A 15,242-nucleotide genomic window follows, 5' to 3' on the forward strand; every position below is an offset into this window, starting at 1 on the left:
TTGTTTCTCTCCCTCCTCCCAGCTTTTGAAAGTATCTTGTCTCCTCATTGGTCATTTTGGTCAGGTGCCAGCGAGGTTACCTTTAGCTTCTTAACCCTTTACAGGTGAGAGGAGCTTTCCCCTGGCCAGGAGGGATTTCAAAGGGGTTTACCCTTCCCTTTATATTTATGACAGGCCCCTTGTGCACTGGGAACCAGTTCCTCTGCAGGCTTGGGTCGCCAGTGTGCAGTATGAGTAGGGTACTCATGTCCACATGTGCCCTGTGTGCTGGGAGCTGTTCTCTCTGCTGGGGTTCAGAGTGTTCCTCATGGCCAGGGGGTCAGAGCCACATGGGTCCCTGTGTGCTGGAAAGTGTTTCTTTCTGTAGAATGCTTTATCTCTCCCTATGAGGAAGGGTGAGGAAAAGTATAGGCTGCTCTCCTATGGTAAGAAGCATTTCTGACAAAGTAATTATGTGGTCCTTCAATTACCTAAAGTTGGGTCATATCCTGACATAACAAGCACAAACGTTTCCCTCCATCTGGCAAGGCCTGTATTCTCCTACCTTCTCAGACCTTCAGAGATATTCTCTCCCCTTTGTCCTTATCCTCTCAAAGGATGATGACCTCAAGAATGCATCTCCTCTGAGGGCTCTACAGAAGCTAGAGTCTTACCAGGATGACACCGAAGCAAGTGCTTGTATTTGGTGTTGTACTCTGGTGATTGTTTCACAGTAAACATGTGTGGCTACATGATGGTCATGCAAAAAATGATCAGTGATTATTTGTACATCTTATCAATGTTATTGCTGTGGTGCTAACTTGTAGCAAATGGACTCTTGCAGCAAGAGATGGAAGTATGATAAATATAGAGAGAAGATCTTTCATTTAAAAATATATATCTATTCCCCGGTAGTATCCCATACCAAAACTCAGCAGCCTATGATTAAAGCCACAATGCACTCTGAAGACTTGTGTACACTATGAAGAACAACTTTGTGCAGTTAAAGTGGTGCGGAACATAGTTTAACTGCAAATGTCTGTTGTTGGCAATGGATACTCTTCTTGTATAGACTGGGCTATAATAAGCATTTGTGGAGCACTTGGTAGATCACTTATTTGATCACTCCGTGTGCTTTTCTCTACACTGCCACTTAAGTCAGTGTAACTTAGGTTGCTCAGGGGTGTGAAAACAACACCCCGTGAGCGACATAAGTTACATCAACTTAGCGCAGTGTGGACATTGCTTTATGTCAGAGGGAGACGCTCTCCCGCCAATATAGCTTCCGCCTCTCATGGAGGTGGAGTAATTATCCTGACGGAAGAGCGCTCTCCTGTCACCATAATGCATCTTCACCAGTCGCACTACAGCGGCACAGTTGCATCGGTGCAGCTGTGCCAATGTAGTGCAGTAGTGTGGACTTTCCCTTAGAAAAAGATGCCATCTGATCCCAGGAAAACTTCAAAGGGTAACTGAGCTTTTCAGCTTTTGTTCACATCTCTGGTCACAGTACCAGTGCATGCACTTTATGGTTTCCGTGCTAGAATAGTCTGCAACAGGTCCATAACTTTCTTCCCATAATCTCCTAAATTTGGGGGTTCTAACTTTATTCTAATAAAAGTGAAATGTAAGGCTTCTGTGGAAGAGGGGAAGTTTGGGTTTGGGGACATGTAGTTCTTTCTCTTTCATGGGATTGATGCTTCTATAACTTTGTCTTCTGAGACAGAACTGTTCTATCTCAACACAGGTTTGCATTCCAGTGTCTTGACGTTATCTTCACTATGTCACCTGCCATCAGGAAGTCATGGTGCACACCTTGTCTTGTGACGTAGTATCAGCCCTGATGTAGTGTAGTGATGTAGTGTCAGCCCAAATGGACACTTTATTGTGAGGTAACCCTGTGAAAAATGGAGCTGATGTTTACTGAATTCTTGTGGTGAAGATTTCATGACACTTGGAGATCATATCCTCTTTCCTCTGTTTGAAGTCTTCTCAGGATCTGCAGCTGTTTCAGTTGAAACACCTGCAAATGGGATATTTCATAAATAGATTTCATATGCCATTGTTTGTTTGGTACAAAAACTTTTAGCACTCCTAAGTAACATATTTGCCATTAAACTGTAAAATTAAGTGTGCCTACAGTTGCCTTGTCACAAAACAAGTGTTCCTAACAACACTTCGTTCATACTACACATCACGTGCACTACATCATGTATATCATAATGATCGCTATCCCCAAACAAAGTTGAGACTAGGAAATGGCTGTTAATCTGCCATGTATTGTATTAAATGACTATACAAGAACAGAAACTTGCTTAGGTTTAGGATGCAAATATAAAAAAATAAACAGTTCTAGCTGTGACCAGATCTGCAACCAAGTGCTTGTCTTGTTATTGACTTCTTCTAGGACTTTCAAAGCTTGCTGTTCTTTAGCCAGTTGGCTCAATTTCCATCGCAGACTTGAAACTTCCAATTAAAGGGACATCATCAACTTGAAATCTGCTCAATTTAAAAAAAGTTGAAAGTGGTTTTAGGTGCCATATATGCCCCAATTTTCATGCTTTTACAATGTCCTATTGTTAAAAATATTTTCTCACCACTCTTGCTGTGTGAGGGATTCACACAACCCTGGAAACTTACTGTACAGGAGAAACGATGAAACTGGCCATTCACCAAGTGCTGTCAAATACCCAAAGTAAATGGTAATAATTTTCTTTTGATAACCTCTTTCAGCTATAGTAATTTTAAATGTCAGCTGTAACATTAATGACATTGGTGAAACAGCCCTAAATCTTCACTCACCTTCGATGAGAGCAAAATTTTGGGGAAAAGAGGGTTACTTTGCCCTTCCCACCTGGCCACCACCCTTATCAAACCCTCTCCTCCATCTCTCCTCACAGAGCTCAAAGCAAGCATTCATCTCTGATAAAGTTTTCTAATGACCCATTGTAATAAGAATTCTTTTTGTTTTAAGGATGAAATTCTTAAAGCAGCTGTGATGAAATATGGCAAAAACCAGTGGTCTCGTATTGCTTCCTTGTTGCACAGAAAATCAGCAAAGCAATGCAAAGCCAGATGGTAAGTAGAGAACACAGTAAATGGGAAAGCGAGATCCGTAGTTAGTGTGAATTTAAAGGTTATTATAGAATTTGTCAGTGGTTCAGGTCCAGGGGAGAGAGAGATGATTCTTATTTGATGTCATCTTCTGCAGATATCAAACTTGTATTCCTTGAAAGTAACATGAGCAAAAATAGAAAGCCATTCACTTTACGGATGACATCAGTGACATCACATAAACTGAAGATACAGGATCATTATGAAAATTAAGTTCATAATAATCACTTTGTAGTCTGACTTACATATTTTAACGAGATATTTGTCAGAAAAAAACTGCACAAAGAAAATTCACTTTAAATAAGCTCTTTGTATTAATATAAAGAGGATTTCAGACCATTGAGTTTAGCCTTCCCTTTTTTTATTTTCCAGTACTAGATTTGAATGTGTACCAAAAAACCCCAAAGCCTTAAAATTAACACACATGTACTAACAAATCCATATGAGATTTAGACCCCAATCCTGCAGACACTGAAGCGCACATGCTAAACTTAGTGGAAGCATAATCTAATGGAACTACATGCATACTTAAAATTAAGTGTGTGTTTAAGTATTTGCAGTATCGGGACCTTAATTGTTCTCCACCATTTCTTGTAACCATTTGAAAATGGTATGTAAAACCACATTACTAATAAAGGCTAGTTTTGTGAATCCTGTCTTGTGGCAAAAAAAAGTGAGGATGAGGAGAGATGGGAAGATCTGTATGACAAATGAGAACAAAACATAAAGCTTTCTATGTATAAAAGTGCTACCTATAATACATGTTTTTGAATACCATAGATTAGATATATCCAGGATGAGATTCTAAATCCTATCATAATGGTGTGTGGAAGCAATATGACTTGCTCACAACTGAATTGTCATAAACTGTCTCAGAAATGCCCTCCTTTAATTTTACAACCATGTAACAGGTACGAGTGGCTGGACCCAAGTATCAAAAAAACAGAATGGTCACGGGAAGAAGAGGAGAAACTATTACACTTGGCCAAGCTAATGCCAACCCAGTGGAGGACCATTGCTCCAATCATTGGAAGAACAGCTGCGCAGTGCTTGGAACACTATGAATTTCTGTTGTAAGTGACTCTATTTTGCTAAACATAAATAGCATGAAAATGTTTATAGTTTGTTACATAGACATCAGGAGGTTGCTGGCTGTGTGGACATATTCTCTTCTCCTTCCCTGCTGCTGCAGCTGGAAGGGCTTCCAGTTGGCTTGGGCCTTCTGTAGGCTGCTTGGTTGGGCTACCTAGTTTGATGGGAAAGGCTCCTGGTCCCTGGTGGTCTGGAGGGAGGCAGAGAGAGAAATGACTGGCCCATTTCCTGGCAGGAGTTGCTAGCAGGCCCGTCTTGCAGCAGTTCTCTATTATCAATATCTTTCCATGTACAGCTGTTACCCACAACAGATGAGTTCACTCCTGTCACCCTCATTATTGCTGACTTGTCCACTTTGCATGTTTCATTGCCTCTTTCGGTTGTTTTTATTAATTTGTGATGCTTTTGTTCTGGTAGCTTAAATATTAGTGTTCAATGATTTCATAATTCTTCTCTGCAGTTAGTAAATGTCTGTAATGTTTACTGTGAGCTACCAGCTTACATTTCTTGGGCTTTTTTGGGGGGTTGGGATTTCAGGAGATAGTTGCTCATTTTCCCCAGATTCATAAAATGGGTCATATCACCTGAACATGCTGGTACATCTTTGCAGGGATAAAGCTGCTCAGAGAGACAATGAGGAAGAAACTGCAGATGATCCTCGAAAACTGAAACCAGGAGAAATTGATCCAAATCCAGAAACAAAACCAGCCCGGCCAGATCCTATTGATATGGATGAAGGTAAATTAAGAATATGTTACATGTATCCGTATTTTTTAACAGTTCAGTCTCTTGCAGTTCCTTTGGCCTTTGTTTGATCATCCTGTCTCTTCTGTTCTCTCTGTTTTTTCAGGCTCCTATCTCTGTTCCTCATACAGTCTTTATCTTGTATTCTGCCTCAGGTCCTCTGTTTCACTCTCGTCTTTCAGGTTTCCTCTTTCTTTTCTTCAGTTTCATGGAATCTTAGAGTATCAGGGTTGGAAGGGACCTCAGGAGATCATCTAGTCCAACCCCCTGATCAAAGCAGGACCAATCCCCAATTTTTGCCCCAGATCCCTAAATAGCCCCCTCAAGGATTGAACTCACAACCCTAGGTTTAGCAAGCCAATGCTCAAACCACTGAGCTATCCCTCCCCCCAATTTCATATGGTCGCCTTCCTCCTTTGGATCTGCTCCCCTCCTTCTCTTCTGTCTCTTTATCACCTGTTTCCTTGGATGGTGGTTTTTTTATTTCACTGCCTGGCTTTCTACTATTTACTGCCCTTCCACTGGTAATGCTCCTCTCTGTGTCTTCACACCAGATAATGTCTCCTAGATGAATCATTACTGAAATGTACCAGTAAAAATTCTTCTGTGTGTTACACCAGTAATATTTGAGACTAACTGTTAGGAGGGGTAGGAGTCCATGAAGGTGCCCCGGGTGAAGATTGAATAAGGACTGTTCTTGAATAGTAATAGTTTCTCAAGTGTCATGTTCCTGTCATCATAATAATAGGTCAGTCATCATTATTGTGTAGGCCTAAATATAAATTAAATTGTTTTCTATTATTGTGCTCAATCTCCCTTTTACTAGGAATATTCTGATTTCAGTTTAAACAGCCTCGTACATCAGTGAAATATTGCCAACATTATGAATGTTCTTGTGATCTGTTTGGTTCATCTGGTTGGTGGCTTGATCTCTTGTGTTCATCTGGTTGTTTGTGCTCATTGTAAAGAGAGAATGTAGAGGGCATGGGGAATCCATGCTGGCACACTGATCCTGGCAGCTTTCTAAAGGTTTTTTTCTGATCTTAATATTAACCCCCAGCTCCCCAATATAATGTGAAAAATTGGTAATCTTCTTTCTCTATACTTTTTTGCAGATGAACTTGAAATGCTATCTGAAGCTAGAGCACGTCTGGCTAATACTCAGGGAAAGAAGGCCAAGAGAAAAGCAAGAGAGAAGCAGCTGGAAGAAGCTAGGTAGACACACCCCATCCCTTCCACTTGTCTGCTCTGTTGTCTCTTAAGTTTTTAGTTTCTCCCTCTGTCCCTTTCACATGGAATCCTTTTCCTGAACCGATCTGTGAAGCCACTGCTCTCTCCTCTTTCAGCTTCTCTTCAAGACCCATCTCTACTGAGATGCCAAAAAGAAATGAGCAAGTTGATGATGCTTGAAAGAAAGATGCAATTAGTTGCCACTTTATCTAGTTAGAGTGATTAGTTGCTTTATCTAGTTAGAGTGATTTTAAAAAATAATGATTTGCAAATGTGTATATAACAGCAGGATACGGTGTACCCTTCTCCCCTATCCTTCATATGCTGCTCGTCTTCTTGGGCCCCACTCCTGTAAAGACTTGCGTGTGCTTACACTGATGCAATAGAATTACTCAGATTGACTTCACTGGGACTACATGCAATGTACAAATTAAAGCACTTACTTAAGTCTTTGCAGGATCAGGGGTTTAGATTGTAATCTTTTCAGGGCATCAGGGGCTGTGTCATCGTATCTTTGGATGTGTTTGCACAGCACCTAGCATAATGAGTCTGCAGCCTGACTGGGGCATCTGGGTGCTCCTGGAATATAAACATTTAATAATGTCAGTGCTATTATGGTCCATCACATTTTATAAATAATATCTCATCCCTAAGTAATATCTGATGTTAGCAGGTGACTGTTGTACAGGAGGCATTAACTTTGAATTAAGTAGCATTTTCTGTGTTTCCTCAGACGTCTTGCTGCTCTCCAGAAGAGGAGGGAACTTAGAGCTGCGGGGATAGAGATCCAGAAGAAAAGGAAAAAGAAGAGAGGAGTGGATTACAATGCAGAAATCCCATTTGAAAAGAAGCCTGCTCCTGGCTTTTATGATACATTGGAGGAAAACTACCAGGCACTGGATGCGGACTTCAGGAAGCTACGTCAGCAAGACCTGGATGGAGAATTAAGATCGTAAGTTTGTTTTAAATTTTGTGAGTAATTTTTAGTGCTCATGTAACAGAGGCCTGGTGTGGGCAAGTGTGTTCCTCACTGGGCATATGCCAGTGCACCTTGATTCTGACTTGCAGGCCGCTTCTCTTCAGTTCTAGGTCTCTTATGATTACTTGTCTTGGTGAATTTTGTGTCAGTTTAATAATGTGGAAAAATGTTGACTGGACCCAAGAATGAGGCTCCCGAACTCCTTTTTTGCTCTTTTGAACCTAAGAATTTCAAGGCTTTAAGGAATTTAAACCATTGCATCACCAACTCTGTCATATTTTTACATCAGGAAGATAATTGCATTTTAGTTTTCATCAGAGGAATGATGATTTTTCTTCCTACAAAACATGGCTTTATTAAATTGCTTGTAAGAGCAGCTCTGACATGTCGTGGCAATACTTCATTTGTTTGTTTTATTGCCATTTTGCCACATGTGATTATATTATTATTAGAATCGGCTCAAGTCCTTTTTTTTTTTATTTAACAAAATTGTCTCTGAAAATGTTTGCTGGAGCAGCGACAAACGTTGTCAAATGGAACAGCAGAGCTAGCCAGCATGCTGTTGTTTGTACTTCCACAATTCACTTCCAGTTACTTCTGCCAACTGTTCCCTGTTGAGTGAGCAGATCCAACAATCCGTCCAACTTGATTTACTAGCTCTAATCTAATTAATTTTTCTTTTAATATTTCCTAGTTTAGGCAATCCATTGTATACAGCATAAATAGCAGACAGCTGTGAATTACAGAGCTGCAATTCCAGCAAGAGCGTCATGTGATTGTGAACCATGAGAAGGAAACTCAAGTGGCTTCACCAGAAACTCTTGTTGGAATTATAGCCCTTAATTCCAGTGTTGTTGTTTAAAAAAGTGTGTGTAATATACAGATTCAAACCTGGCTCCATGCCCTACTAACTCTTCCTCCAACTTTCCTTGCAAGAGTTCATGTGCTGCTTCTTTTACTATTCCTTCAAGGGCAGAGCCTTGTTTCCTAAGCTCCCATCGCTCCCTGGCTTCCTCCTACCACTTGTTGGAGGAAGGACAGCTCCTGCTTGCTTACACTTGGGGCTTCTTAGCATTTTTCAGTGCTCCTCCCTCTTCCTGCAGTCACTGGCATGCTGGTGAGCACCAATGGATGTCTACTAACTGCAGCCGAAGTAGCAAGCTGTTTCCTAAATCCCATTATTTACAGATGTGACATTCCTTTTCTTATTGCATGGTTTTCAATCCATGTATTATCAATTGACTTCTGATCCACAAAGCTGCTACCTCTTCCTGAAATATGTTTTGTTACAGTATATCCCACCTTCACCAGCTAGAGCAAAGGATTTTCTGTCTCTCTCTGAATTGCCAGTTTTGCTTTGGTGATCAGTTCTGAGCATTTTAAATGACTTTCTTGTCCATTGTGACAGGGAGAAGGAAGGAAGAGAGCGCAAAAAAGACAAACAGCATATGAAACGGAAGAAAGAATCTGACTTGCCTTCAGCTATTCTTCAGACCAGTGGAGTGTCAGAGTTTACTAAAAAAAGAAGCAAACTAGTGCTTCCAGCTCCTCAGGTAAATTGTCGATCAGAGGCAAACTGTTACCATCTGTGTGATGTTTGGTGGCCTGTGTGAAATGAGTCGAATGGTCACAGTTCTGTACCTAGCATGCCACAGTTGTTGCAGAGACCAAGGTTCAAACGGGCATAGAGGTGCTTTTCCTAGGTTAGAGCTGACATACGTTGGCAGCACTGCACTGCCATTGCACGTACCGTACCTTTCGACCTCTCAGTCTCGCACCTTTTTATCGTCATACATGGCAGACAGGTTGTTTATTTTTTAAAATGCATTGAATAAGCAACTAGCCAGTGCATTAAGTAGGAGTAGAGTATCTGTTTGAGCTGGGTGAGAGGAGAGTATTCTTAAAACATTACCTTTTTCCTTTGGTATGTAATTCTTGATACCTGCAAGTATGAACTTTATTCTCCCAAATGTAACTCGTTGTTTGATACTGGTTTCCTTTGAAAGATTTCAGATACAGAACTCGAGGAAGTAGTGAAAGTAGGCCAGGCGAGCGAGATTGCACGTCAAACAGCTGAAGAATCTGGAATTACTAACTCTGCTTCCAGCACCCTTTTGTCTGAATACAATGTCACCAACAACAGCATTGCCCTTAGAACGCCCAAAACTCCAGCGGCACAGGACAGGATCCTGCAGGTAAAGTATAAATGTATAGAGCAAGTTCTATGTTATACTAGAGTGAGGGTACTCAGACTTTGTCATAGCAAGCCTCCCTAAGCAAAGGAAAAAAAGTTATGCCACTCCATAGTTTAGTAAGACAACACAAAGAGGTGAAAATCCTATAGCTTATAAGAATACAAGTAATAAAGTAGAAGGGTTTTGATCAATATAGTCATAATAAGAGTCTGAGTATCAAAAGGAGTAATTTGATTTCCTAGAGCATCTTTCGTGTTATCTCACAGTTCTGCTCAAAAAGAGTATAAATCATAGCAGCTAAAATAAAACTTGCAAACATTTTAGGGAATTTTAACACCCATTGACACTGCGACACCCCCTACCACGACCTGAGGGGCCCTGGAATGAAGAGAGCATGGCTAATAGGTGCTAGGGTCGCAGGCAGAGAGAATGGGTACCTCTTTTAGTGCGAGCAGGGGCAGTGTAGGCCGTGGGTAGGGGGCCTTGCTGCCTGGGGCAGATCTTGGCACTCCTAGGTCCACCAGTACCATGAGCACTGTGGAGATCTGCTGCCGCAGGAAGTCAAGGGTGCTGAGCCAGTAGCTGGGACTGAGGCTGGGGCCAAGGTGGTGCTGCTGTCAGCTGAGACCAACGGGTTACTCTCCAGCTGCATCAGTGCTGTGTGGGAGGCAGTATGTCACCCAAGGCAGGAACCCTGTGGGGCCCCCGCTTCTCCCAGGAACTGACCCAACCAGCCATCCATTCCTGCATCATCTCCCCCCAAGTGATTAGGTACTTCAGCGTGGGGTGGAAGTGACCATCTGCCTCAAACCTGACATATAAGGCACTTTTGGACGCAAGATACTAGAATAGAGGGATTATCACTGTGTTGTAGTTACAGTTCTTGTGTGACTCTGTTTAGTCCACTGTGTTAACCTTTAGGGTTGTCTGATTTCTTTAAGACAAAAGGACAAAATCTTTGTGAGAAGAAAATGTTCTTGACTCATTTCAGGCATATACCCAGAGTTTCAAAAGTGACTAAGGCCTGGTCTACCCTACGAAGTTAAGTCGACCTAACTACATCGCATTGGACTGTGAAAAATCTCACCCCCTGTGCAACATAATTAGGCTGAACTAAGCCTGGTGTAGACACTTCTAGGTCAATGGGAGAATTCTTCCTTCAACATAACTACTGCCTCTTGGAGAAGTGAATTTTATTACATCTAGACATGACCTTATGGTCTTGATAATTTTTGGATGAACTTGGACACCTTAAAAGACCCTGATTTTTCAGAGCGCGGGAGAACAGCACTTTCTGAAAATCAGAGCCTTTAAAGTGTCTTTAATTACATGTTAGAGATCACTGATCACTTTTGAAAATCTTAGCGGTGGTATCTACCCAGACTGAAGGAAACTGAAATATTAAGCAACTCCCTCATTGTAGCAACTAAGGAAGATTAAAATACTCAGCTCTGTTGTAAGACATGTAAGTAGCCCGTGTGGTGTTCTTAAAATTAGGAAATTTTTAGCAACTTCAACAAAATACTTTGACATTTAAATGACTGTTCAGCATTCATACCTATTTTTTAACACTAGGTCTATTAAACTTGCACAACAGAGGTTGATTTTGGAAATCCTGGTAACGTGCTCTGTATATTGTCTGTCACACAGGAAGCCCAGAACTTGATGGCTTTGACGAATGTAGACACCCCCCTGAAAGGTGGTCTTAATACCCCCCTCCATGAGAGTGACTTCTCTGGAGTGACACCCCAGAGACAAGTTGTTCAGACTCCGAATACAGTGCTTTCCACACCCTTCAGGTAAAGCAAACTATTCAGAGATGGTGGGATGAGTGGAAGTTCTTAACATATTTTAAATAACAGGATTTGATTATTGGCCTACAGCAAATGCTAGTTTGATTTTTTAGCCCTTATTATACCACTTTCTTTTTCTTCTTATCATCTTTGTCAAGTTGAGCCTCACATCTTTTAGTACAGTGTCTAGCACAATGTGGTACTGGTCCATGACTAGGGCTCCTGGCTGCTATGGCAATACAAATTAACTGGTATATTTAAAATGGACCGTGGCATTCTATGTAATATCTGATCCTAACGTTTCCAAAGTATTGCATCTGAGTGTCAGCTGTTGAGAGACACTTGATTAAAACTTCTGTGAACCTTTGAAAAGCCGAGGTGAATATTTTATAGGCCATGTTTGTGTGTGTGTGTATGTATATAATATAATTCTTGTACAGCCAGTCCAAACATTGTGGAATTGTTAGTTTGACTCTTACAGTAGGTCCCAAATAAACATATATCCCACAAGTGCCATATTCTGTAGAACTGGAAAATTCCATAGACTCAGTATATTTTGTGGCTGAAGTTTTTCAACTCAAGTTTTAATTTTACTTCTGTTCGTCGTACTTGAGGAAGCAGAGGCAAATGAAGTAAATAGGTATTCTTGTGGCAACTTTTCAAAAATAACCTCAGTCTGTTCCCTAAAATTTTTTATCCAGAAGCCACAATTGGATCCACTCAAGCAGGTCTTTATTTTATGCAGAGTTCTGTTGAAGTCAGCGCAGCTTAACACAAGTGCAAAGGTCAGCCTGTGCTGATCCAGTTGCCGGCGTGTGTGTAATCTAATTTTGCGTTCAAGTTTTTCATTCACTGAAGATCAGATCTGCACATGCAAATAGGGTTGTTTTCTAGCCACCTAACTTTCATGCATTGTGGGTGTTCACATCCAAAATCTTGGATGGAAAATGTGTGCTTGTTATGTTAGAAACAGTATTCTACGTCTTTTTTGTTTAAAAGAAGCAATATAACAAAGCAGAACCTTCATGTTAACAGTTTTAAGATGGGTTAGATGTTATTATTTATTCTCTCAACAGAGCAAGTTTAAACATCTAAGAGCCCTTTTAACTGAAATGTTTCCTGTACTTCAGTGTTACTCTGTGGTAATCTGTGAAATTTGTAACATTTTGTTGTGACTAACCCATGCAGAATACATGGGGGCTTTAGTTGTAACAATACTTTGAAAAATCTAAGTTAAAAAATATGTTACTTTAATAAATTCAAGCCTGTAACAATTTTTTTGGCACCCATGGAAAGCTGTGTTTTTCATCTATGCAACCAGAACAAAGCTTTCTCTGGGCTAAATAAAATCAATAGGCTAAGTTAAATGGGCTTTGCCATTCTGACATGTGAAGTGTTTTAAGAAATCCCTATCCTTTCAAGCCAAAGAGAACTGCAGTATCTTTCTAAATACATTTATGCAAGGCTATAGCATTTTTAACGTTGCATCTTAAATATGGTGCTTTGGATCAGTAATAGATTTTCTCTGTGTATGCATGCGCATTCTCCATTATTGTTTGTTCTATGAAAGAAACCGCTTTTATTAAGCTGTCATCACAGATTGTGTGTCTTACAAAAAGTTCTGAAAAGTGGCTCAGTTCAGCTGTATCTTACTATGCAAAAAAGCATTCAAACTCTTTCAGAGCTGATGCCCTTTGATTAAAAGTTCAAATGTGCCTTTACTTAACTCTATAGGACTCCATCTCATGGAGCAGAAGGTTTGACACCTCGTGGTGGAATAACTCCTAAACCAGTGGTTGGAGCAACTCCAGGTAGGACTCCCCTGCGAGATAAATTGAACATCAATCCAGAAGAGGGAATGGCAGATTACAATGATCCGTCTTATGCAAAACAACTGGTAAGTAGTACGTGTGAGGAAGAGAAGAATGTTCTATTAACTTCCTGGGATTTGAAATTCATGTTGATCTCCTGTACAGAACTTGTATTACCAGTTACATATAAATATTCATGACCTAATAAAATTACATCTCTGCATTTTCATCACATCAAGAATACACTTTAAAAGCAAAAATCTCACCACACATGAAAAAGAAAAACAGCTTTGAGTATGCCCAGTCAAAGAGCTCCAACGCTCCACCACATAAAGACATTTGGCTATAACTAGACCTCAGTCCCACTTGTGTCTTTGAAGTGGAACAGGAAATACTTAGTCCCAAGAAAAGATTCGTTTATCCTGTAATCCCATTCCACCCTCAGATCCCTCATATTTTGGCCGCCAATTCTAGGTACAGGACTTTCTCATCAATGTACCCCGTTGACAAAATTGAAGTAGAGCGGTTTTAAGGTTTACCCATTAAGAGCTGTAGCCCTTGAGATGCCCAGTAATGTAGCAATCTGGTCCAGATTCTTTCATCACCTTTGTCAACAGATGTTTCCATTCCTGGCTATTCTGCCAGATGAATCTTGCCAAATAGATGTGGTGTAAGAGGGCACAGAATTACATAGGAATTGCCTTGGGAGCTCCTTTTATGTGGCAAATTCTGCAGCCTGTACTGTGGTTTTGGATATCTCCCACTGTAGCACCGGTGTTTCTCTTTGGGCTAACAAAGGATTTCCAGTCCAAAGTGCTTGGCATGTTCTTTTGAAGGAAATAGCTCTTTTAGTCCAGAATCTGAAGTTTTCGCTTAAAGGACTAAGTCTATTTGGAGGTCTTTGCAAGTGTCTCAGTGCCATCTCGTCCTTTTCAAGGGTAAGCTTGGCTCTTGACTTCGGAAGTTCAACAAGAGACTTCAGATTCCGAAGGTTTCCAGAGATGCTTGTGCTTTTGCCATTACCCTACTGCCATAATTGCCATATCTATAAGCCACTGCATTGCAATTCTAGAGCAGTGATATCTGAAGAGAAATGTTCCCGTTAGACAACTCTCCACAGATAGCCCTATATCCAGGCTGTGCAACAACTCTCTATATGAGTAACTTCGTAAAGTGCCTGTCATCTTGAACTTCTAGTGTCATGTTGAAACTGACAGTGAGAAAAGAGGAGCCACTCCTGTGCTATACTCCTACACTAAATAGCTGTTTCTCTGGATCCCTTTCCTTGCACCTTTCACAAGCTGTTTTCAGGGAAGCTGCACATCTTCCTTCCACAGGCCTCAGGAGACTATTCGTAGAGCATGAATTCTGGAGTCGTTGTCTTTTGTATAATGTGGATTAATAACCTTCATCTTTCATTTGTTAAACTTGCTTTTAAGTTTTTACTTACATTTTCTGTTAAGTTGACTGCATAGCTAGCTAAAATCACCAGATGAAATCTGTGTACTTTTTCTCTGTATTTATTAGTACCCGAGGAAAATGAAAATCTACCAAATAATATAAATGTCTGTGCATTCAGAATGATTAAAACTTGATTTACTTTCAACAGGAAAGAGAGTCTCGTGAGCATCTGCGTCTAGGGCTTATGGGTCTTCCTGCCCCAAAGAATGACTTTGAGATTGTTTTACCGGAAAATGCAGAGAAGGAACTTGAGGAACATGAAACAGATGATACCTATATAGAAGATGCTGCTGATGTGGATGCTCGCAAACAGGTGGGAGTACATTGTGAAATCAGTAAAAGTTCTCTACTCTGTATGTTATTTCCTGTAGCTCAAGATACATACTTAATTAAAGCAATGGGTTATATGAGGAAAATTAGAAAAAACGTACATGTTACCTGCGTTAGGGTAACAATAGAATATTTAAAGGAACACGCTCAAGTTAAAAATCACACTTCTGTTGAAAATTTTTTTTAATTTATTAGTATCATAAGTCACACCTAATCTTAACACAAGGAAAGAGATAATAAATATAAATTTTTCCTGAAATATTTTTTTCCTAGTCACAGTTTTAGGTCCCGATTCTGTAAAGACTTAAATGTGCTTAACTTTATGCACATTAATTAAATTAAAAACTGTCTATTCAGGTTTTCTTTCAGAATCTAATATGGTAACCACAGAATATCACATGTGAAATATAGTAAGGATGTGCGCCTTTATTGGGCACCTTGTTTTTTGCTTTTTCTAAGCTCTTTGGAGTGTTAATTTTAGGAACATAATTAGAAATTTACTTTCAGTGTGTAC

General features: G+C 40.3%; 1 protein-coding gene across 1 annotated transcript in view; it reads left to right on the top strand.

Annotated features, from left to right (window-relative positions):
• The window catches only part of CDC5L (cell division cycle 5 like), a 46,642-nt gene that overhangs the window by 1,583 nt on the left and 29,817 nt on the right, over positions 1-15,242 (top strand). The window contains exons 2-11 of the mRNA XM_077812403.1: positions 2,954-3,057; positions 4,005-4,166; positions 4,796-4,923; positions 6,045-6,144; positions 6,893-7,111; positions 8,547-8,691; positions 9,145-9,333; positions 10,984-11,132; positions 12,861-13,023; positions 14,547-14,711. Of these exons, the coding sequence (XP_077668529.1) occupies positions 2,954-3,057; positions 4,005-4,166; positions 4,796-4,923; positions 6,045-6,144; positions 6,893-7,111; positions 8,547-8,691; positions 9,145-9,333; positions 10,984-11,132; positions 12,861-13,023; positions 14,547-14,711 (1,524 nt within the window). The remainder of the gene's footprint in view (positions 1-2,953; positions 3,058-4,004; positions 4,167-4,795; positions 4,924-6,044; positions 6,145-6,892; positions 7,112-8,546; positions 8,692-9,144; positions 9,334-10,983; positions 11,133-12,860; positions 13,024-14,546; positions 14,712-15,242) is intronic.

Source organism: Eretmochelys imbricata, chromosome 3, assembly GCF_965152235.1.
Source record: "Eretmochelys imbricata isolate rEreImb1 chromosome 3, rEreImb1.hap1, whole genome shotgun sequence".
NCBI lineage: Eukaryota > Metazoa > Chordata > Testudines > Cheloniidae > Eretmochelys > Eretmochelys imbricata.